This window comes from Anabas testudineus, chromosome 24, assembly GCF_900324465.2.
Source record: "Anabas testudineus chromosome 24, fAnaTes1.2, whole genome shotgun sequence".
NCBI lineage: Eukaryota > Metazoa > Chordata > Actinopteri > Anabantiformes > Anabantidae > Anabas > Anabas testudineus.
This window is the reverse complement of record NC_046632.1, coordinates 11,657,564-11,674,351: the sequence shown is the minus strand read 5'-3', so window position 1 is coordinate 11,674,351 and position 16,788 is coordinate 11,657,564. Positions and strand designations below refer to the sequence as shown.

At 44.0% G+C, this 16,788-nt stretch overlaps 1 protein-coding gene across 1 annotated transcript in view; it reads left to right on the top strand.

Moving 5' to 3' along the window:
• Nucleotides 1-1,816: 1,816 nt before the first annotated feature.
• Nucleotides 1,817-16,788, top strand: part of foxo3b (forkhead box O3b) — a 38,826-nt gene continuing 23,854 nt past the window's right edge. Inside the window, exons 1-2 of the mRNA XM_026340913.1 lie at nucleotides 1,817-3,642; nucleotides 3,978-4,703. Of these exons, the coding sequence (XP_026196698.1) occupies nucleotides 4,146-4,703 (558 nt within the window). The 5' untranslated portion in view covers nucleotides 1,817-3,642; nucleotides 3,978-4,145. The remainder of the gene's footprint in view (nucleotides 3,643-3,977; nucleotides 4,704-16,788) is intronic.

Below are 16,788 nucleotides of genomic sequence, written 5' to 3'. Positions count from 1 at the left end.
CATCGAAGCTGTATATATAAGAATATACACTTCCAAAAAGAAGTCACCACCTGGATTTAACTAATCAAATAGGTAGGAGCATCCCATTGGATAATTACTGCATGGATATTTTTCAGCTGACAAGTTATTTATCACAGTGATGGGCACATCAGGAGGAGAGGAGGGTGAAGTGATGCACCCATGATGTCTAGCGCCTGTCGTACAAGCCTGTGGGGGCAGTGCTATGATCTGGGGTTGCTGCAGTTGGTCATGTCTAGGTTCAATAACGTTATGTACCCAAAGAATGAGGTCAGCTGACTACCTGAATATACTAAATGACCAGGTAATTCCAGACAAAATGATGGATTTTCTTTTCTTTCCTAATGTCACTGGAATATTCCAAGATGACAATGTCAGGATTCATTGGGCTGAACCTGGAGTGGTTCATGCAGCATGATACATAAATGTTACACTTAGGTTGGCCACCACAGAGTTCAGACCTTAACTCCATTGAGAATCTTTGAGATGTGCTGGAGAAGACTTGATGATGGGAGAGTTGGACCACTGAGCAAAGTCTTCTCCAGCACAGTGGTCCAACTCTCCCATTATCAATACAAGTTATTGGCGAAAAGTTAATGCAACACTGGATGGAAGTAAATGTTGTGACATTGCAGAATCTTGTTGAAACAATGCCACAGTGAGTGAGTGTTGGGCAGTGTATGACCCTGCGTTTGTAACTTCCTCATGTTGGCCTGTAGATGGAGGTAAAGGGCAACTAATCGCTACAAGTTTAGTTACTGCGTCTCTCCATGGATGAGGTCATCCCAGTGCAGCACTCCAGCCTGGACCGGCCCGCCCTGACAGCAAGCAGCACCTACAGTATCCAAACCAAGACGATTATATAAGACACTCTGTTTTTACCAAGCAGCCAGTATCATGGAACAAGTACAAAATCCCCAGACTAAATGTATAATCTCATTAGACTGAAGGGACAGTAAATGGATTTCTGTGTGCGTGCAGGTGTGTGGGTGTGTGCACGGATACATGTGCATAATGTGGATCATCAAAAAGTGCTCGAGTCCGCAGCGAGGCACCAAGTCTGTCCCACCATAAGTCTCAATTAAAGAAAAATCAATCACGCCCGATGCTCAGGCCCCTAATCCAATCAGAGCATTATGCTGTTTGGGGGAAACATCAGACACAAACAAAGATGGCTGCAGTGCTTTGTGACCTTCTTAATTGGATGATTCACGCTGACTTAGAGGGGTGGTCGTAGTCTCCATCCTCTCTAGACCAAAGTCTTAATACGCCATGCATTTTCTTACCAGCAGAAACACACACACCTTATACCTACATTTCCATTTCTACATTGCATTTAGGTGACTTTGAATAAAACATAACATCAGCATCAGACTTTGATGGAAGGTCTGATAAACAAGAAGATGATACTTCAATACTTTGATTTGGAGCGGGGATTTGACCTCAATCAGGTTTCAGGCCACTGAGTTCTTGTGTACTAAACCTTTTTACAAGCATCCAACCTAGAAGAGGTTATGAGTTATTAGTTGAAATGTATGTAAAGGAAGAAAAACTATAACAGCACAAATGGTTTGGGTTGATGTGTGTGTACTTGCTAACTGGAGTCCATTAATATGTAAGCATTATGGCCTTCAAAAGAGGGTGTAGGCTGAAGCGGGCCTAGTTTTTTTAAAGAATAAACTGGCCATGTGCCACAGATACTGCAGCCAGGTATTTAAGGGAAACGTGTAACACTATTTGTTTCCACATAACAAAGACTGACACATGTTAAATCGCGCCTGGACAATGTATTTATTTAATATATGGGTGCAATTCTGCACATCTGCACAGAGACATGAAAATATTCGAGCCATGTGTTTGGTTCAGAACCACCTGTGTAGTAGGTTTATATAAGGAACGAACCAAATACAAAGCTTTACTAAATCATTACCAATCACAAAATAAAAAAACAAAACATGCTTTAATTGTTCAATGTAATATATGGAAAATAAATGGGAATGTATGGTAGCATTTCTGCATCTCTACACACTCATCTCAATCTCTGTGTGTACATCCAGTGAGCAGTTAACTCTATAGTTCTCTGCAGGAGCCAAACTGCTGCATCAGGTATTCTCTTTGATATAGGGTGGGGGGGGGAGGCAAAAACCATCACACAAAGCGTGTGCATGTAGACCAACCAGCCCCTGTAATCCTGCACAGACTCCAGGCTGCTGTGGTAAATGTGGACATGTGCTGTGCCATGCTGTCTGGTGAAATGTGCGTCAGTGAAAAATGTTTTAGCAAAGGTTCATTTATCAGTGCTGAATTGTTGAGCCATAAATCGGCTACAGTGGAAATGAAGTACTTACACTTAAGAAATATTATGTAATGACACCAAAAAGCATCCCTGCATCCAAACTAATCCCAGTATAACCCCAGTGTTTCAGCAGCCTCTCACTCAACTATTATTTATCCACGCAATAATATTAAAAGTGGTGTCATGTTGTGGTTAGCTGTGGACGCGCATTCCTGCACACACTAACCGCGAGCACGCGCACCTGGCCGCGCACGCAGATCTCGGTGAAACAAAGAAGAGTCGGTGGACGAGGCTGTTTTGATCCAGTCAAGGTGGAGGAGGAGGTGGAGGAGGAGGGACTGGAGCATCACTTACAGGTCGGAGGACCATCTCCTCTCATCTGTGGCTAATCAAAGGGGTGACGTCATCCCGGAGTCCAGAGGGGCGTGGTCTGAGCGCCGTGACAGGTGTGATTGACAGCAGGCTCGTGATTAAAGGCACATTCAGGCAAGACGATGACGACTGTGATGTTATGTATCTAGTGCTTTTATTTTGAAGCACCATCGCATCAGTAAGCTACAGCCTATGTTACTATCTCCAGATACGCCATGTGATATAATAGATCATGTAATATTAGTATATTTTTAGTTTTCTTTGTATTCTGTGACAGTAATCTTAATATTTGGGGGTTTGCTGACTGTTAGATAGAGACAAGCCAAACTATTTTTTTTTTATTTCTTATTATAATAATTATAAAATAATCAGTTCATTCTGAGTCTGACAAAATAGAAATATGTGGCACACCTGTAGACCCAGTTCATTTAACCTCACGATCCTTAAAATAAAGTTATCCGTGTGAACACGTTTGTAAAATGAATGGTTTTCTTTTTTTCAGTTGTGTCACTATTTCAGTGACCAGAACCAACATGTCAAGACGTGTCCCAGCCTCCACCTGCGCACACTGTACTCTCCTGGACGACGGGGATGTCTCTTTAAAAGGCGATCCCATGCGCAAGATCCTGGGGGCTGGCCCTTGATCGACTTGCATGTGTGCGTACGCAAGTGTGTGTGTGTGTGTGTGTGTGCGTGCGTGAGCGTGTGCGTGTGCGCGCAGCTCTGTGTGGAGAGCACATCGAGATACAGTAGTAAGCCAGAGTGAGGTGGCAGTCTTATTCCACATCGACACTCACTCGTCCTGCATACATCCTATCTGTCTCCATATCTGAGCGCACATGAGGAGGGAGAGAGAAAAGAACCAAGATGGCATCTGGAAGTAGCTGCGGACTGTCCGTGATCTAGGCTCCTCTGTTCATTTTGGACCGCAGAGCGCAAGAGGCTGCCACTGCAAGGTATTTCATTTAAAGTCCTCAGAGGGAATTTATTTCCCACAGAGACACTTTCTCCTCCGCTGCTCCCTCCAGTTTGTGGATTCAGATCCTTGCAGCAGGACGTCATTTTGTGTAGATGAATCGCTGGTTTTTCATGCACAGCGAAGCTCAGAGGAGCAAATAGCTGCACTGGAGCCGTTTTTGGTTCTTTGTAAGAAGTATTGTAGCCTCGGTGGCTGAATTGTGTCAACCTACACATTCAGCGGAAGTGCTGTAGCCTGTGTCTTCTGTAGGATATGTTGCATCTTAACCAGCTGATTTCCACTTTATTCATTCTTTGTTTATGTCCTCAACAGGCGGTATTAACTAAGTTGCTCCTGGCCCTGTTGGGACTTTGCGTCTGGAATAGCAACAAAGGACGAGAGCGCGCATTCATGGGACGCGACTTTGACAGCTCTTCGTTTCTCGTCTTCTAACTTTATCACCTGGCTGCTGGGGCGAGATTGTGACTGGAGCAGGAGAGAATGGCTGAGGCTCCGCTCCCCGACCCGCTCCCGGACTTGGACGCTGTCATCGACCCGGACTTCGAGCCCCAGAAGCGGCCCAGGTCTTGCACCTGGCCGCTGCCGCGGCCGGACTCCAATGCGGTGAACCCGGGGAGCAACGACACGGATATCATCCCCGAGGAAGAGGATGATGAAGAGGACAGTGTCACCCCCACGGCCATCGGTGTAAATGGCTCAGGCGTGGCGACAGAGGACCAGAGCAGCAACAGCCCCGCTGCCGATGGAGCGCTCTCCTCCCCCGGCCAGGAGAGCGGAGGCTCCCCGCTCTCCACGCACTCCCCTACGGCCAGCTCTGGCGCGCTGACACCCAGCAGCCTGGCTGCTCAGCAGACCCCGAGGAAAGCATCATCTCGCCGTAACGCCTGGGGAAACCTCTCCTATGCCGACCTGATCACCAAAGCCATCGAGAGTGCGCCGGACAAGAGACTGACACTGTCCCAGATTTATGACTGGATGGTGAGATCCATCCCCTACTTCAAGGACAAAGGCGACAGCAACAGCTCCGCAGGATGGAAGGTAAGGGTCGTCCCTCTCACACACACCCATCCCCCCTCCTTCTTCCATCAAAACAAAAACAAAAAGCATGTGGCTTGTAAACCCACTGACGTTCACACTCAGACAGACACTCACGCACGCAGTTACACCACTATTACTATTTATAGGATTTTGGAAAGTCTTACACTTGTTTACTTGTCACTGTCATTTCAAGGTAAATTCTCCACTCACTGGCCAATTTATTAGGTCCAATCCAACGGAACCCGATCCAGCAGATCTGGTTCTGATCGTCTGTTTTTGCTGAAACTGTCAGAAAGATGATATTTTATTTCTACTATATGTTTATTATTGAGGTCATAGTGGGTGGTGGAGTCCTGCAGGAGTGCATCATATTAAGAGGTGTTTCTAATGTTTTGGTCACACTGTTTAATGAGAAAGCCCAAAATATAAATTGTGCTAATTGCCAGACCATTTACTGAATAACGTTGTGAAATTTTGATTGATTTTCACAATCTGCACTAGGTGCACGTCCCCTCGTCTTTGCTGTTTGAGTTTCTGATGAGTTATGTGCATAATATTCCTCAGAGGCCACCGTCACAGTCACAGGGCTGGAATGAGAGCAAACAGAAAGGTTGTAACCGGTTTGTCAGGAAACACAGTTGCCTATTTTGAATGATGCAAGCCGGGTTTAAGACCCAGTGAACGATACAACTACATAAGGCGGTTTACGGGACAGCAGATAATCCAGTAATAGCACAGGGAGCTGAATGTAAACAAACTAAAATGTTATGTGTGACCTCCGGTATGTGTTATACCTACAGCCATGTAGTCGTTTTGGGTTTGTGAACAGACGTCAGGGTTTTATCACTTCATGTTTATTGCTTTCATATATAGAAGCTGGATTGCCGCCACACTACTGTAACCACAGAGGCATTACCCTGTTTGCCATTTGTTATGTAAACCTTGGCAGGGATGTGCCAGTCTCTTGGGTCAGGTTGGCAACTGCCAAGGTTGCTGATCCCGCCATGAGGGAATTACATAACTACTGAGTTGCAGTGAGTTAAGGGTAAAGCTTCTTTTTCCTTTAAGGCAACAATCTGGTCGCCCAAAAGACCTACGGCACCTGCAGGAAAAGAAAGAGAGAGTAGGAGGGAGGTGCAGAAGGTCAGAGAGCATTAACACCCCTCAGCCGCTGAAGGGTGGGGAGCCTATGGGACATATTTTGTCAGGCTTCTCAACTTCTGCTATGTGATATGCTCCAGCGAAGAGCAAAGGAGGAGGTCGTGTGTAGCCCCATCAAGTCCAGGCCAGGTTCACCGTCACCGTGCAGGGCTGTTACTCCTGGAATGTCGGGCATGAGGGCCGGGCTGTCGGTGGTTTAGTGTTACGCTTGGCCTGTCAGTAAATCTTGGTTGCAACTTACAGCCTCTGCCCTTTTTAGTTTTCTTTTAAGGAAGTCTTTACAAAACTGCAGTTTTTTGGGGGGAAAAGTTGTGGCACAAGAAACTTTGCAGGAGGTTTGTAAAGACTTTTCATTAGAGCGATATATCTCCAAACTGTCGGGCAGGTTCCTCAGCATTTAAGGCCTGAACGTCTCACATGTTTTATATCAAGTTATTAGTAAAAATCGAAACCAAACAGTGCAGAGCCAGGTGTTTGGAGCACCACCTCTGCATGGGGACTTTTCAGGCCTCCTCTGCTCTGCATATCACTCCCTGAGACTCTTGGGTTTCACCTCCAGACAGAGTATGGGTTTGTGCACCTGCTGTTTCATGCAGCCTGGGCACCTTTTGTTGAGGAGATTTGCTGAGCAAATCCTAGTAATCCTCCTGGGTTTCTCTCCCAGGTTCCCACTTACGTCATTCTGCTTCATATCTTTGTCAGTTAACTATTAGCCTTGGTAAAAGTAGGTTAAGACGGACACGCATAAGACGAGGAAATCTTTTATCACCTTAGATGGTCTTTAACCAGGAGATACTGGATATGCTTTTAATAGAAACAGGCTGTTTGGACATTTTCTTGTTCTTACACAACAAAGAACTCCTGTTGATGTGTTTTCCTTAATTTAAAATGTTTCATATCCACACTAAACAATAAGTATTGAAGTCTCCTGCAGTGTTTTATAGTGACTACAGGGGAGTTTGCCTGAAAAGGGTCACTGCACAACCAAAATTGTATAAATTAATATGTATGATAACAAAACATGAATTAATAAAAAGAGAGAGAAATTTCACAGACCAAATGTAAGATGAGTCAGGATGTGGATGGCTTATGACCTCAGTTTCATACAATACTGAAACAGTCTTTTTAGTGATTTACACTCCAACACATACTAGTACGACTTTGTGGCCTGGTTTTGAGCAGCTGAAATGTGTGTTAAGAGAAGCTTTGGTATGACAGGGAGTGACGGTCTGCATCTCAAAATAGCACCTTTAAACATGCCTGTAACGCGCTCAGTGTGTGTGTGTGTATGTCTTCGCGTGTGTGTCTTTGCGTAATCGTAAGATTAAGTGCACCTGTGTACAAGTACACAAGTGGTTGTTTGTATTTGTGTGTGTGCGTGCAAGTATTCCTGGCTGCACTGAACCTTGTACTCTCGTGTTATTTAACCCTGTTGTAACCAACTCCCTGTTCCCAGCAGCTGCACGTCGCAGGCCAAGACCTAGTTATGTCACACCTAAGCTACACGTAAATACACACACAGACATGTCTGATATTCTCATCTGATATTATGTGCGGTGTAAACTCTCCTTCTTGATGCCTCCGATAAAGTTGCTTAGGTTCTCGTGTGTGTGTGTGCGCGCGTGTGTGTGTGTGTCTTAAACCTGCCATACATTCCCACAAAGACATACAGCACAGTGTCTGGACATGTTCAGGCACATCACCAGAGTTCATGAGTGTGAGTCTCTGCTGCATAGTTATGAACACAGAGCTTAGAAATTAGTTTAGCTCATTAGAAACAATTAATTATATAACTTTATCTTTAAGACCTGTAGAGGTGCCGCAGGTTGTGTTTATTGCCTACATGAGGTATTGACAAATAACTTACATTGTTTTTAATTCCCTCTTATAGTTGATGGTTAATTGCAGGTTTTTAATGTTAATGTACAGCATAAGAGTTTAGCACGTGTCTTGTCACTGCACAAAGCGCTCAAAAAGCAGAGTCCACCACCCTACTCGCCGCACATTCCCCCATTTGACTTTGTCTGGAGGTGTATGGAAAACAGCCCGGCGATTACCATTTTAATGGCCCAGCAAGCTGAAAGTGTTGATTCTGTGGTGCTGAAAATAATTTATTGTTCCTATCAGAGCAGGATAGGGCTCACAAAAGGAAAGAATACGACATTAGTCCTTTCATTGGCAGAATGAAATGAGCTTTATGTGAGCGATAAGATCCCAGTGTCAGCCATGAATGTTACTGAAGGATACTACGGGCTGGAATTTGGACCTGCAAGCTGCTCTTATAATGGTGATGGCTGTGTTAATTTTGGTCTGCATGTGCGCTCAGGTGCTCACGAGCTGGCACGGTGCCAAGCTGAAGAAACTGAAGCAAAAAAAGGCAATAAAAGAGGGGGGGGGGGCGTAGAGGTGAAGACAGTGGAAGGAGGAAATGGGCGGGAGAGCGGAGGGGAGTAAATTAACAAGCTGTGCTCTAAATTGGTGTATTACAACTGCCCTCTGGCTGCGATTCCCACTGGAAGGGTTTGAAGGTGTGTGAGGGTAAAGGGGCAATGGGTTATGGGAACCCACCAGCTCCAGGAACTCAAGACCTAATACCGTCCCCCATAGCCGTTAACCTGTGTGTGTGTGTGTGTGTGTGTGTGTTAGTGTGTGGAAGAAAACCCCTCAGGCTCTGTTCTAGTTTAATTTCCAGTGAATGGACACAATTTTCTTTGTGTGCCATCTTTCCAATATGTCACAGTGTCTGCATCTGTCTGTGTGGAAGTGGACGCATCATTCATCACATTTCTTTGCTTTAAAAATGTGGTAATCTAGTAGAAGTCTCCTGTGTGTTTGTGTGTAAATGATTAGCTCATTAGATTTTGAAGGGAAGATAGTTTATTTCCGCTAGACGCTCACACAATATGTCACACCGCTGTGAGAGGTAATCATAATCACCTATAAGAAGTTTATATCTGTGACTCACACGCGATGCACGTTTGTACACACCCTCGCCTCCCGTGTACCAATGGCTGCCAAAAGGCCAAGCGAGAAAGAAATAAAAGGGGAGTTTGTGTTTCTCGCTGGTTTTCCCATCGTCTTTCTGCCTCCACGCCAGCCCAGCCGTGTCGCACTCCTCACGATCTGCTCTCCTCAAAGACACTTCTCAATTATTCAATGCGCTCGGGATGAATTCAGATCACGGTATTAATTTTTAAGAGGCTGTTCTTGGCTAAAGGCTAACCCTGTTTCACAGTTTCTGTTTTTCTTTCATCGCTCAAACTCCTCTTATTTTTTCACTTCACTCGCTTTCTTCTCTCTCTCTCTCTCTCTCTCTTACGCCATCCCTCATTATTTTCCTGCCAGCTCCCTCATTTGTCTGGATGTAAAACACTGTGGTGAGCAAAAAAACAAGCTCTCCCCCCCCCTTTGCTTCTGCTCCTCTGAAGCACAACTCTTGAAATCTGTTGTGGGCTCTAATGAATGGCAGTATATCTTGGGCCTCTCCTCTTGTTACACTCTATACTCTCTCGACTCCTTCTTGCCTTTTTGTGGCCATCATGATAATACTGCAGCATTTTTCAGACACTTGAGACACGATGCAGATTGTACAAATATAATGCAAATCTGTATGCACTAAACACACACACACACACACACACACACACACGAGCATAAGGGAAACCAGCTCCCTGCACATGCCTAGTCCTTGATAAAATCTTAAATACAAACACTTGTGGCACATTTAACGATTATGTGCTGAACATCGGGGCTGGATGGACACTGGTGAGGATTTTGTCTTATATACTGTACGTAATTTATACAAATACTGCGTCGTGCAACCATGTCCTGGGATGCTTATTTGATCAATTGGTTATCCATCTTCTTGTCTAATCTATCTATCTGTATTACTCGCTGTGATCGGTTACGCTGATGCTGCTTTTTTCAATCATTACATCACGACCAACCTTATGTGGAAGTTTCCCCTAAGATGAACTTTAACTTGTTCACTGCTGTACAAAACAAGAGCTGGAGGAACTATCACGTTTCAGTGTCTTTCCAGCGCCTGTTGAATCACCAACATTTCTGGCGCTGCTACCAAAGCTACCCCCACACTGCAAAACAATTGCTCAGCACTTTATACAACATCAGATTACACTGATCTTTTCCAACTGTTGGTGCATGAGACTAGTGTTTCAGCCAGATAAGTGCAGCAAGGAGCAAAGCTGAAGCACGTTAAGAGTTAGTGCTTGTGCGGTAGGTGAGACATAAAGGCATCGTATTGACAGAAAATAAAAGAGATATCTTAACACCGAACAACGAAAAGCAGGGAAGGACAGAGGCCTGTCTTATGGTTAGAGACCAGCTCTTACCATCAGGACGAGGGTTAAACCTCTATCTGTCCTGAAGAGTACTTAAAAGTACTAGTACTAGTACTAGTTTCCTCCTAGCTCCAGGCCTGGTGTTCTGTGGTTGACCCTGACCTTTGACCTTCTTGGAGAAAGGTGAAACAGAAAACGATGTTCTCCAGTCGAATCAATAAATTCTGTAAAGTTATAGTTTTGCGAGAGCGAGAATACAGAAACACCAGTCTGGCTGGAAAAACATGCTATGAATGTGTCGCTCCAAGACATGCTGTCTGCCTGCCACTAGAAAAATAAATAAAACTTCTAAGGAACCAGTAATTACACATCCCCTTTAGCCCGGTTTGCTCTGTCTAAATGAGATATCTCTGCAAATACACATATGTAAAACAAACATGCTCATGCACAAGGAAAAACATTAACTGTGTTACATGTCTGCACCCAGTGTTTGCAGAAGTGTATTTTTGTCTGAGATACTGTATCAATCAGTTGTTTCAGAAAAGCACCAGTATTTGTTAAACAAGCATCAGCGGCCACTTTTCACGTTTACAGACGTGTCTAAGTTAGTCAGTTTGCTGAGCACTACTGTATATGTGTTATTTTTGTGAGTTATGAACAGTTTTAGTCCGTGAGGACACTGAAGACAGAGCTGCATTATGTCTGTACTGTAGCTTTAGTCGGTGCCCCTGAGCATCACACTGAGCTCCAGGGGCTCCTTGCTGTCGACTTTTTTTTTATATAGTAATTTTGTTAAACTTACAGAAACAGTTCTGACTCAACTGTGGGTCAGCAGGTTTTTAAAAATGCCGGGTGTGTACTGGCATAGTATCTGACCAGTCAGCAATGTTCAGCACTTCAGGCCATGTCCTGATAGTTCCTGGACTTTCAGAAAGTACTATGCCCAAACCACAGGCTTTTTTTGGAAGTAGCATGGGATTAAATTTAGACCCTGGTTCCTCCAGTGAAAACACAGATTAAAGAATTAAGTTCCTCAACAGATTCCTGGTACTTAGCCTGATGTTACCACACAGATGTGAGAGTTATTCTAATTGTCTAACCTTTGGCAAGAAGAAAATCAAAAGAAATTTTCCCTTTTAACATATTATTTCTCTTCAATTGTGTATTTTAAGGCAGCAGTAGAATTCAATACCTTGCAGTCTGCAAAAAAGCAAGTGTATTTACTGCTCCTTTATGTAAACATGTAAATCCAAATGAGTTTACTTGACTGTAAATGAGAAAACATGATTGTCAGCATCTTCGTCTGCTTCTTTCTTCTTCACCTACTGTTATCTAATCTGGTTTTGTGTTAACACAACACACACAACAGTGGGCCCCAATATAATAATGAAAATATTTAGTTTATATCTAACAGGAAATGGGCAGTGCAGCACAGAACATCCCAAAGGACCAAAAAGTCTTTAGGAGTCTAGAATACAGTTAATGACCGTACCCTGGATGAATGCTGTTCCCTCAGCTGTGTGTGTGTGTGTGTGTGTGTGTGTGTGTGTGTGTGTGTGTGTGTTCGTGTGTGTGTTCCTATGTGTTTATACATAAAAGCATGCAAACTTGTGTCGACAAGGGCAAGGGAAGGGAGGGGTTGTTACTTGTTTGTCCCCATAGCAACTAAAAACAAGCACAAGCAGGGGGGTGACAACTTGCAGTTTGGGTGACAGCTGATAACAGAGAGACCCAGTGAACATATGCACGCCCCCCCACCCCACACACACACACACACACACACAGTCAGACTGCAGATCCCCATTCTGGCCTTGGGTCTCAGTTTCTCCGATAACCACATTGCTGAAGAGGGCCTCTGCCTCCTCCTCCTCTGTAATCGACTCTCTCCACCATCACCATACACATACCAACATAGCATTCACACACCCTCTGAGCCTAGCCTAGTTTTCATATGTGATTAACTGTGCATATTGTTAGATGTAGGAGTTCTGATAATAAGCAGTGTGTGTGTGTGTGTGTGTGTGTGTGTGTGTGTGTGTGTGTGATGACAGACAAACAGGTGAATGTGTGACTTACCTCCCACTCTGACTTTGAAGTCATCTCTGAATTTGGCTTGCCAATGCAACTCTTGGCTTTTAAACTTTAATCTGTTTCCTTCTGAGCCTGTCTCTTTCAATTACACCACTCCACCTATCTGCCACCACTGAGTTACTGTTCCTGATTAAAATTTAATTGACTACAATAAAGCTTTCTGTGTCAGAAGAGGGAGACAGAACGAGCAGAGAAGTGGGGAATGGATGGTGGAAGTGATGTGCTGCTGACATACTGTGGAGGAAAAAGCACTTTCATTAGTCTCCCTGTGTTGCTCTCACTTGCTCTTAAAGCCAAGGTTGTCTGATTTCCTTATACCCCATATCTCACCCTTTGATCAACTCAACTCGTACCCCTCCTTTTCAGTTAGGTCAGATTGATGACACCAGATAAACCTGGATTATGTTAGATTAAGTGTTTCGGAAGCCGTAGCTGCAGCTGAACGGAGCCAGCCCACCTTTGTTAGTGTGTGTGTACAAACATGTGTCATGTGTTCACAGATGTGTGAGTCACACATTCAAACCTCTCATAGGTGATTATGATAACCTCCCATAGAGGTGTCACATATTGTGTTAGTGTATAAGCCATCGATAGTAGCGCTACTATTAAAAACACAAGCGGATATACAGTTTCTTCTGTTCAAAAGCTAATGAACTAATTGTGTATTTAGGGAGCAACAGGAAAATATTAATTTCCAACTGGTATAAAGTAAAATAATTATTTTTTAAGGTTTACTGGCATTCTTATTTACATTTGAAAGTTATTGTTGTGCTGTATTATTATTGTGCTCACTCACATTTTGGAGGCTATACCAACAGATTGATAAATTACTTCATTACGTGATTATATAATGAGAAATCAAGTGTTCATAGATTTGAACTTGATTCACATAGTCTGCATAGCCACCGTGCAGTGTTTCTCCACAACGCCAGAATCCGACATAAAGGTGGAAACTCTCCAACCACGGAGAAGGCTCTCCCAGATTTGATAAGCAAAAACTGTGCCATCAAGCAGCCAGCCTGCCAGCCACCTGTTCAACCCACAGGCCTTTATGTGGACACACTTATCTCTGAGAAATACAATAGGTGAGAGTCACACATGCAAAGTGTCTCAGCTTCTGGTATGAATTACACAGCACGGGATGTGTTCCTATACACGCTGGCCTTCAATGTTTCACATCCTCCATGCATCATTAAAACAAAGGAATGATGTTAACAGAGCTTGCTAGGCATCTGATTATAGTTCCCATAATGTCACTGTAAGCACAATATACAATGTCTACATACATATGTGTGGTGGTTCAGTATTGTATTGGTCAGCCTCAAAGTCCCACTTACTAATCCCACTCATCATGAAGTTACAGTTCCACTATGGCCCTGGACCTAGCTGGAGAGGTTGTGTGTGTGTGTGTGTGTGTGTGTGGCATTGTTGAGCCTGCTTTAGACACAGAACTCACTGAAGCAGAAAGACGAGGCTCATGGCAGCAGCTGCTCTTATATTAAAGAGTGTTAATGTCTGAACACACCAACACAGCAGAGAACAAGTCCTACAGTGTGCCCTAAATATGAAAATGTTAGCGTTTCAGTGGGATTTAAATGAATTTTCTTATTATTACCTTGTTAAGAAATAACTGGCGTCATCAGTCCATCAGCTTTTTTAGTGCCTCATAACAATATTCCAGGCTATGACCTAATTACAAAGCAAATGACAGGACATGACAATAACATCTGTGAAAGAACTTCCAGTTTTTTACCTTTTGTCAGTCTAGGATAAAAAACAAACTAGGCCAAGTCACAACCCAAATTAGAAGGTCGCTGTACATGTGAGGAGATGTGCCTCATTTCTTTTCATTTTTCCCCTCTTCCAGTCTTATCTGCTATCATTTATGAGGCCTAGGTAAATCTTTGTGTTTGCACACCTGGGTTTTATAAGAGAGAGTAGGGGGTGGGGGGTGGCGGGCTGATAAGGGTCAGCAGATATGCCTGCAGAGCACAGCAGCAGCTACAGTACAGGTCGACCTCATAAACTTGCCCCGATTTGTTTGCTGACAGCTCATAAACTGACTTGACCTTTAGCCAAATACCTTTTGGGCAAGTTTGTTTTATTGGGAAAAGACTCGAGAGCTGACAGGAGAATCTTGCAAATGAACTCAGCTCATCTAAGGCTGAGAAAGAGACTGTGGAGTTAGCAAAATCTGAGCCCAGGGTTGTGGGCAGGGGCATTTCTAACTTAAGCTGATGAAGAAAAAGGTCATAACTTGAGTGCTAGCCCAGTAACCCAGAGAGAAAGGTTTTCTGAAAGACGGCTCACCCACAAACCAGTCTCAGTTTGACTCTTGGCAGCTGTTAAAACACCTCTTCCACCTTCTCCCAAATATTCTGCTCTGCTGAAATTCAACATGACAGTGTTGCATTTGATGCAGAGGTCTAAAACATACATGGTACACTGAGGATACGCAGCCAAGGTGACCAGGTCAAATCTCTGGTCCAGCTGAGTATATATGAAAAAAAATAATAATAAAACAACAGGTAATATTCATAAGCAAGGAAGAGTAGAGTACTGTGTGAAGTAACCTGTACATGCCCACACACTTGCATGTATGCAGACACCTTAAGTAATCAATGCAGTACTGCTCCATATGATAACCAGAACAAGAAGACAGATTTTGAGACATCAGACATCTGAGATATGAGGATATGAGGACGCATACTACTAATAACAGTAAGAATCATAAAAAAAGACGCCACACGTCACAATTTGTTTACACAACCCTAGTCTGAAAAGCAGCCAGGTACAGTAAGTGGTTCTGACTCTGGGACAAGGATTACCTCTTGAAATTAGTGTGTCAGTGAGTGATCAGACAGCGTGAAGGACACTGCATGAAGCCAACCACTGTGGACAGCATTCAGGAAGAAAAGGGCTGTTTACAAAACAGCACTACACTGCAAAAATAATCTTGACAAAGAACATGAAAAGTAACCTGGAGTTGGTCAGATGACGCCAAAATAAAAAAGTTCAATTCAGATGGGAACCAGCATGTTTGGGCTGACACAGTGAATACATAATATATACTGCCAACCACGAAACATGGTGGTGGGAGTGTGCTAATATGTGTCCTGTCTTGAAAGCAACAGCCTGAACGTTGTGTTCCGTGCAAAGGTTAAAAAGCCATAAAGTACTGTCTGAGAACACTGAAAAGAGAATGCTACATGAATAATTAGCTCAATCTGCTGCAGCAACTAGTAAATGCATGTTGTAGCAGATTTATCTTTGCTTATCTTTGTGCTTCTGTCTCTGTCTCACACCACGTGCCATGCTTTTTTCATCTGATGTGGGTAACTGGGCAGAGTGAATGCCCAGCAGTGTGTGTGTGTGTGTGTGTGTTTCATTGCTTATGGGGGCATGAAATCGCTCCAAAGCCCCAAGGCACATTGGGCACCGCTCAACCCAGACACTGAGTCTTGCTCTCTGTTTTAAACACACACACTCTCCCTCAGCTTCTCCCTCATCTTCGCCCTGTGTGGTGGTGTATTTGTAGGCATTATGGGTGTATGCATGTGTGATTCCTCTCGACTCGGAGCTCATTCCTCTGTTCCCACAGCGACCTTCATCCCAACCAGCAAGCCATCTGTCCATCAATCACTTAGTCCCTCTGTGCTGTGGAGGAGAGTAACTGATACCCGGAGACATTGACCTCATAACCTGGAGGGTCTCAAAATGGCTCCACGGCAAGGACAGGGTGCCAAATACACACATAAACACACATGGGCGTTTGGAGGGAAACAAGCATGCACCAGTATACGTGTTTAATATGCATGTACACACATAAAACTGGAGTAACATACCCTTCAAGCAACACCCAGTCAGGAAGGAATTCTCTAGTGCACATTTCTTATTTTCCCGCTCAGCTCCAGGCATTTGAATGTAGCGGGGGCCCTGATATAGTGAAGGCTTTGTGCTCACTATGAATATATGGACACGTGTGTTGCAGTGTGTGCAGAGGGGGATGGGTTAATGCAGGGGGCAGCCCAGGCCTCAGCTGCTGTTGTACATTTCCCTGGGATCCTCACTTTGACTTCTCACACACTTTCTTTTCTGGAGAAAGCCTTCAGGACACCTGTATGTGTGAAGGCTTGAAGCGAGAGAGCTGAATACAAGAAAGTGGGACACACGCTTTGTGCTTTTCTCCTCAATCTCCCTCCTGTTCTTCTCTCAAAGCATATTGGTGCTGGTGGAGGAGGGGTATGTACAGTGTTGGAGCTCATGTGATCTGGCTGGAGAGACAAGCAAGCAGAGAGTATGTGAAGTCCCACCCTGTTACTCTGTTACTAAAAGGCTCTACACACTATAGGCAACTTCAACTCAGCATAATTACAGGGGAGAAATCCACTCTGTTGATACATCCTACTTCTCTGGGGCCTTTTTGTTGTTTTCTTGCCTTTTGAATGCTGACAACATTTCAATTATTTGAAATATCATTAAGATAAGATGTGAAATTTTGCAGATGCCCTATCAGAGCTAAAGCACTGAGG